The sequence below is a fragment of the Somniosus microcephalus genome, chromosome 31 (assembly GCF_052327205.1).
Source record: "Somniosus microcephalus isolate GS21.2 chromosome 31, FLI_Smic_1.0, whole genome shotgun sequence".
NCBI classification, from domain to species: domain Eukaryota; kingdom Metazoa; phylum Chordata; class Chondrichthyes; order Squaliformes; family Somniosidae; genus Somniosus; species Somniosus microcephalus.
In genome coordinates, this window is record NC_141017.1 from 38,183,126 (window position 1) to 38,191,015 (window position 7,890).

Consider the following 7,890-nt stretch of genomic DNA (forward strand, 5'->3'; position numbering starts at 1 on the left):
GCCTTCCTGTTTTTGCCACCAAAGTGGATAACCTCACATTTATCCACATTATAGTGCATTTGCCATGTTTCTGCCCAATCACCCAACCTGTCCAAATCGTACTGGAGTTTCACGACATCCTCCTCACAGCATACCCTCCCACCCAGCTTTGTGTCGTCTGCAAATTTGGAGATATTACATCCAATTCCCTCGTCCAGATCATTAATATATATTGTGAACAGCTGGGGTCCTAGGACCGATCCTTGCGCTACCCCACTAGTCACTGCCTGCCACTCGGAAAACGACCCGTTTATTCCAACTCTTTGCTTTCTGTCCGCCAACCAGTTCTCTATCCAAGTCAATACCTTGCCCCCAATCCCACGTGCCTTAATTTTGCACGCTAATCTCTTATGCGGGACCTTATCAAAAGCCTTCTGAAAGTCCAAATACACCACATCCACTGGTTCTCCCTTATCTATTTTACCAGTTACATCCTCAAAAAATTCCAGTAGATTAGTCAAGCATGATTTACCTTTTGTAAATCCATGTTGACTTTGTCCGATCCTGTCACTGCTTTCCAAGTGCTCTGCTATTACATCTTTTATAATGGACTCCAGCATTTTCCCCACTGCCGATGTCAGGCGTTACCGGTCTATAATTTCCCGTTTTCTCTCTACCACCTTTTTTGAATAGTGGGGTAACATTAGCTACCCTCCAATCCATGGGCACTGTTCCAGAGTCGATCGAGTTCTGGAAGATGACCAGCAATGCATCTACTATTTCTCGGGCAACTTCCTTAAGTACCCTAGGATGTAGATTATCAGGCCCTGGGGATTTATCGGCCTTCAGTCCCATCAATTTTCCGAACACCATTTCCCTGCAAATACTGATTTCTTTCAGTTCCACCCTTTCACCAGACCCTATGTTCCCTGGCATCTCTGGGAAGTTATTTGTGTCCTCCTTTGTGAAGACAGAACCAAAATATGTATTTAGTTGGTCTGCCATTTCTTTGTTCCCCATTATAAATTCCCCTGATTCTGACTGCAAGGGACCTACGCTTGACTTCACCAATCTTTTTCTCTCCACATATCTATAAAAGCTTTTACAGTCAGTTTTTATGTTCCCTGCAAGCTTACTCTCAATCTATTTTCCCTTTCTTAATTAATCCCTTTGTCCTCCTTTGTTGAATCCTAAACTGCTCCCAATCCTCAGGATTATTGCTTTTTCTGGCCAATTTATATGTCCTCTCCTTGGATCTTATGCTATCCCTAATTTCCCTTGTTAGCCACGGTTGAGTCACCTTTTTTGTTTTATTTTTATGCCAAACTGGGATGAACAAATTCTGTAGTTCATCCATTCGGTCTTTGAATGTTTGCCTATCCACCGTCAACCTTTTGAGTGGCATTCCCCAATCAATCCTACCCAACTCGCTCCTCAGACCATCGTAGTGTCCTTTATTTAAATTGAGGACCCTAGTCTCGGAGTCAACTACTTCATTCTCCATCTTAATGAAGAATTCGACCATATTATGATCGCTCCGACCCAAGGGGCCTCGTACAACAAGATTGCTAATTAATCCTTTCTCGTTACATAATACCCAGTCTAAGATGGCCTGATCACTGGTTGGTTCCTCGACATATTGGTCCAGGAAACCATCCCGTATACACTCCAGGAATTCCTCCTCCACAGTATTGTTACTAATTTGGTTAGCCCAATCTATATGTAGATTAAAGTCACCCATGATGATTGCTGTGCCCTTATTGCACGCTTCTTTAATTTCCCTTTTAATGCCATCCCCAACCTCCGCCTTACTGTTTGGAGGTCTATAAACCACTCCCACTAACGTTTTCTTCCCCTTAGTATTTCTCAATTCTACCCATACAGATTCCACATCAGAGCGAATATCCTTCATTACAATTGTGTTAATCCCTTCTTCAACCAGCAATGCTACCCCACCTCCCTTTCCTTTTTGCCTATCTTTCCTGAATATTGAATACCCCTGGATGTTGAGTTCCCAGCCTTGGCCATCCTTGAGCCACGTTTCCGTCATCCCAACCAAATCATATTCGTTTACCTCTATTTGCGCAGCTAATTCATCCACCTTATTACGAATGCTACTCGCATTAAGACAAAGCCTTCAGGCTTGTTTTTTTAACGCTCTTAGGCCTATGAGACACTTGCCACAGAATACCCAGCTTCTGACCTGCTCTACTTGCTACAGTATTTATGTGGCTGATCCAATTAAGTTTCTGGTCAATGGTGACCCCCAGGATGTTGATGGTGGGAGATTCGGCGATGGTAATGCCGTTGAATGTCGAGGGGTGGTGTTTAGACTCTTGCTTGTTGGAGATGGTCATTGCCTAGCACTTCTGTGGCACGAATGTTACCTACCACTTATCAGCCCAAGCCTGAACGTTGTCCAGGTCTTGTTGCATGCAGGCATGGACTGCTTCATTATCTGAGGAGTTGTGAATGGTGCTGAACACTGTGCAGTCATCAGCGAACATCCCCATTTCTGACCTTATGTTGGAGGGAAGGTCACTGATGAAGCAGCTGAAGATGGTTGGGACTAGGACACTGCCCTGAGGAACTCCTGCAGCGATGTCCTGGGGCTGTGATGATTGACCTTCAATCACCACAACAATCTTCCTTTGTTCTAGGTATGACACCAGCCAGTGGAAAGCTTTCCCCACACCCACCCACCCCCCCCCCCCCGATTCCCATTGACTTGAGTTTTACCAGGGCTCCTTCATGCCACACTTGGTCAAATGCTGCCTTGTGTCAAAGGCAGTCACTCTCGCCTCGCCGCTGACATTCAGCTCCTTTGTCCATGTTTGGACCAAGTCTGTAATGAGGTCGGGAGCCGAGTGGTCTGGGCAGAACCCAAACTGGGAATACAAGCCATGTTTATGCAACCTGTCCTCATAATTTAACACCAAGCCCCAGTTTCATTCTGGTGAATCGGCGCTGCACCCCCTTCAAGGTCAATGTCTTTCCCGAGGTCAGAACTGAACGCGGCACTTCAGGTGGGGGGGGGGGGGGGGGGGGGGGGGAGTAATTGCACTGTCCAGTGAAGCATGAGCTGTTACAGACTAGAAGGTCCCAGGTCTTATTCTAGATTCAGCTAATGTCACCCAGAGTAGGAGCTGGGTACCACAGGATGCCTCACCAACCCCAAGATTTGAAGGGGAGGGGTGCAGGCAGCACATTTACCCAGGACTCCTGTGCCTCCACCAAATAACCCCTGCTGGAAGTGTACATGTTAATGTTGGACAGGAACAGAATGTGGCTTCAGCTATGACACCCTGCATCAACAGCCTGCAAACACTCACGTGAAAAGTGGCCACTATGGTAAAAGCAGGAAAAATACCAGCACCTGTCAAACCCTTACCTCAGCAAGTTGGCAAGTTCACATAAGACGATAGCAAAATACTGCGGATGCTGGAAATCCGAAACAACAGAAAATGCTAGAAAAACTCAACAGGCCAGGCAACATCCGTGGAGAGAAACAGAGTTAACGTTTCAGGTCGAAACCCTTCGTCAGGACTCAAGTTCATACAAGATACTGATGGGACACGACAAGGTAAATGCAGAGAGGATGTTTCCCCTCGTGGGGAAATCTAGAACGCGGGGCCACAGTTTTAGAATAAAGGGTCGCCCTTTTAGAACTGCGATGAGGAGGAATTTCTTCTCTCAGAGGGTCTGTGGAATTCTCTGCCCCAGAGAGCCGTGGAGGCTGGGTCATTAAATACATTTACGGTGGAGATAGACAAATTTTTGCAAGATAAGGGAGTGAAGGGTTATGGGGAGCGGGTGGGGAAGTGGCTTTGAGACCAAGATCAGCCATGATCTTAATGAATGGCGGAGCAGGCGCGAGGGGCCAAGTGGCCTATTCCTGCTGCTATTTCTTACGTTATGAGCGGTGATACAATGGAGTACATTCTAATTTTCAGAAGTTATTTCTTATTGGCCCCAAATCTTGACTCTCCATACGGTGCATAATTTCCAGATCTGGACTTCCAGTCAATGCCCAATTTTCTCTGGGTTAGTTCCTTCCTCTCTGTTCTCTTCCTTCCCCTCACCACATCGAAGGTAACCCACCCTGACTATTTGTTTTTCTCCCTTTCCCCATCCTCAAATGGATTGAATACAATTTACACTTCCCCCCGCTGCCCCAAACAGCACCATCATCCATCCAGAGTCACAATGCCCATTACAGATTATGTTGGTACCCATAGACTTTGGGAAATACCGCACTGCAGCCATTTCATCACAGCTAATTGCTCCCACAACTACCAGAAGCAGTGATCGCCGTCCCTTCACCCACTTCAAAATGTTCCTCCAGACACAACCCAATTTGGAAATGCAGAATCTGTAAGTTTACACTGTTCTCGGAGCATCGTGCAAAAGTTTCACTCCATCACCAATGATTTTTACTGAAAGTGTAGTGTAGTTGGAACAAGCCCCAAACATTTAGTGCACTATTATAGCGTGCAGTAGATCAGCAAAAACAGTTAGGTGTAAAATTGGAAGTTGGTTATAGTGCACACTGCTCTTGCACCTTAAACCCACTCCTGACCCATTCCTTTGTGTTCAAGGTAAAATGAGGTTGGATCATGCACTGTATAGTTCCTGGTGAGCATGAACCCACAGTACTGTCCACAACTAGACACATTTTGGAACCAAAACACTGCATTGGAATGCTCAAACGGATAGTCTGTATGGGGAAATGCAGAGAGTTACTCGAGCGTCCTCTTCCACAGTTGAGGCTTAGTGTAAATGGAGGTTTACTCGGCATCAAAGTCACGTTATACCCGACCTAGGAGTGCTCACAAAGTGAAACTGCTTCTGTACGGACATCTCACCGTAAAACACAAAATTCACTCGTAGGTAGAAAAATGCAGGAAATCTCCAAAGTCTAAATTCTATCAGCAATACAGTTCAGTACTTTTTCCATTCAGTACCTACCACAGTAGGTTTCCCACAATTTTTTAGGAAATTAGATTTCACTTATAATTTATGGGCAAGTATTTACCCCAATAAAACTTGCATAAAACCTACAATTTGTTTCACTGCAGTCTTGGGGTTAATGACCATTTATTACATACAGTGCATGATAGCATGTGAATGTTTTTTTTTTTAAAACACAAATTACACCTGCCTGTGCACAGAGAAAATGCAATGGAATCTTCAACTAACCTGGAAAGGCTGCGATCATTCCCCCGAACAATAGCTAACCCTGCCACTGGCAAAGAGAAGGAAAGGGTAAGGAGTTTCTTGGACTAGAGAGTATGGAACAGGAAACTGTCCTGGAGGTGGATATCTGAAGGGAATACCTTCTCCCATTCAATGGGAATACCTTCTCCCATTCAATGGGAATACCTTCTCCCATTCAAGGGGAATGGGGCTCCTGCACCAGTCTCACCACAACACACACCTCATTCACATTCACCCAATCTCCTCCAGAATTGCATGAAGCTTCTCAATTTCTGCAAAAAAAATTGAGGAGCCAAATTCAAGTTTCACCCAGTCAGGGGAACTGATGCAAACTGCCATGTGTCCATATATTTAAAGAAAGTACCCAGTACTATTGTAGATTGAAGTCTCAGTTGAAGACCTACCATTAAATGATTTAAGAGTTAAAATTTTCAATTATTGCACATATTTCGAGACAATTTATTTTAAAAGGAAGGTGTAATGTTAAGCTCCCTTTGTAACTGGGATGGCCTGCACTGAGGGACAGAGGATGCATGCTGTCTGGGTCCAAGCTTTCGCTTTCAGAAAACGAGCAACGTGAGAAGGCAAACGGCGCTCGCTCCCCATTGAGACAAACCGACAGCGGGGCTGCGGCCTGGCCCAGGCGCCTCGCCCTCCCGCACGGAATTAAAACCACCCACCTCCCCCGGGCCTTGCATTGAGGGAGAGCGCAGCCGGGAAAGGCCCGCCTCTCGGCGTGTGCGCGCTCCACTCAGTGCGGCCTAGTCAGGCAGGCTTCACCCGCGCCGCCCCTCACCTCACCTCATCCCCGGCCTCGATTTATTTCCTCTCCACCCCCCCTCCAACTCTCCATTGAACTGACCTGCCGGGCTCGCTGCACCGCGTCCGCGAAGGCGTCCGGCTTCTTGAAGGCCGCGCCACCCGCCCCGGGCCCAGCCGCGCCGGCACCGACTGCGTGTAGGGGCGCCGCCGTCGCGAAATCCGCCATTTAAACTCGTCTGCTGCTGGAGGGAGGGAGGGGGGGATGGCTAAAGGCCTCGGGCTCGATTTGATTTTTGTTTCGTTTCTTCTCCTCACGCTCAAACTTTAGCTGGTTTACCCGCTCGCAGGCCCGGCCGCCGGCAGTAATGGCTCCCGACGCTCCCGCCTCGACACCGCCAAGAGACGGAGGGGAGGGGCGGCCGCGCGCCTGCCCGCCGCCTGATTGACGAACCGCCGGCCAATCGCCTGCGCCGGCCTCCGAGGCACCGCCCCCATTCGTGACGTTCCGCCTGATTGACAGGCCGTCGCTCCAATGAAAAGGCCTGCTCCTTGGGACGACGAACATGATTGACGTGCCGCCGCTCCAATGGGCGGGCCGGCTCCTCGTGACGTCGCGCTTGATTGACGTGCCGGCGCTCCAATAGGAAGGCCAGCGCCTTATGACGTCACGCCGATTGACGCACCGTCGCTTGGAAGGCAGGCGGCCGAAGTTTGATTGGCAGTAGAATTAGCCAATAGACTCCCAGAAACGGCGGAAGGCGGGTGGCCGCGGATTGATTGGCAGTAGAATTAGCCAATAGACTCCCAGAAACGGCGGAAGGCGGGAGTAAAGCATGTGGAAAAATGGAGGGAAGCAGAGAGTCATGAACCCCTGGTGCAGAGTTGGCCTCCGATCAATATCCAGTGCCAGTTGTTGTGTGATATTTAGCATGAGCAACTTTAATTCCAGGGGTATTTCCTGTGAGAAGAATGACTTAATTTGAGAGAACTTCTCTAGAATTACATAGGATGCCATTGGGCCCAACTGGTCTACTCTTGAGTTTTGGACTCAATTGGACAAGCACACAGGATCCTTGGCTTCGTAAATAGAGGCATGGAGCACAAAAGCAAGGAAGCTATGCTAAACCTTTTATAAACTGGTTCGGCCTCAGCTGGAGTATTGCGGCCAATTCAGGAATATGTCAAGGCCTTGGAGAGGCTGCAGAGGAGATTTACAACAACAACAACTTGTATTTATAGAGTGCCTTTAACGTCCCAAGGCGCTTCACAGGAACGTTATAAGACAAAAAATTGACACCGAGCCACATAAGAAATTAGGGCAGATGACCAAAAGCTTGGTCAAAGAGGTAGGTTTTAAGGAGCGTCTTAAAGGAGAGAGAGGCGGAGAGGTTTAGGGAGGGAATTCCAGAGCTCAGGGTTCAGGAAGTTTAAGGCACGGCCATCAATGGTGGAGCGATTAAAATCAGGGATGCTCGAGGGCAGAATTTGAGGAGCACAGAGATCGCGGGGCGGGTGTAGGTTGTGGGGCTGAAGGAGATTACAGAGATAGGGAGGGATTTGAAAACAAGGATGTGAATTTTGAAATCGAGGCATTGCTTAACCGGGAACCAATGTAGGTCAGCGAGCGCAGGGATAAGGGGTGAACGGGTCTTGGTGCAAGTTCGTTCGAGGGATGAGGGACTTCAGTTATGCAGAGAGACTGGAAAAGCTGGGGTTGTTCTCCTTAGAGCAGGGAAGGTTAAGAGGAGATTTAATAGAGGTGTTCAGAATTATGAGGGGTTTTGATAGAGTAAATAAGGAGAAACTATTTCCAGTGGCAGGCGGATGGTAATTGGTAAAACAACCAGAGGCGAGGAGAGAACTTTTTTTGACGCAGCAATTTGTTATGATCTGGAATGCGCTGCCTGAAAGGGCGGTGGAAGCAGATTCAAT

At 47.8% G+C, this 7,890-nt stretch overlaps 1 protein-coding gene across 6 annotated transcripts in view; it reads right to left on the reverse strand.

The window, feature by feature from the left end:
• The window catches only part of khsrp (KH-type splicing regulatory protein), a 67,374-nt gene extending 60,981 nt beyond the window's left edge, over nt 1-6,393 (reverse strand). For 3 of the 6 annotated variants that reach the window (XM_085971864.1, XM_085971859.1, XM_085971860.1), the window contains exon 1: nt 6,059-6,393. In XM_085971864.1, the coding sequence (XP_085827990.1) occupies nt 6,059-6,184 (126 nt within the window). In that variant the 5' untranslated portion in view covers nt 6,185-6,393. The remainder of the gene's footprint in view (nt 1-6,058) is intronic. The other 3 variants (XM_085971862.1, XM_085971861.1, XM_085971863.1) reach the window with 1 other exon arrangement.
• Nucleotides 6,394-7,890: the final 1,497 nt, after the last annotated feature.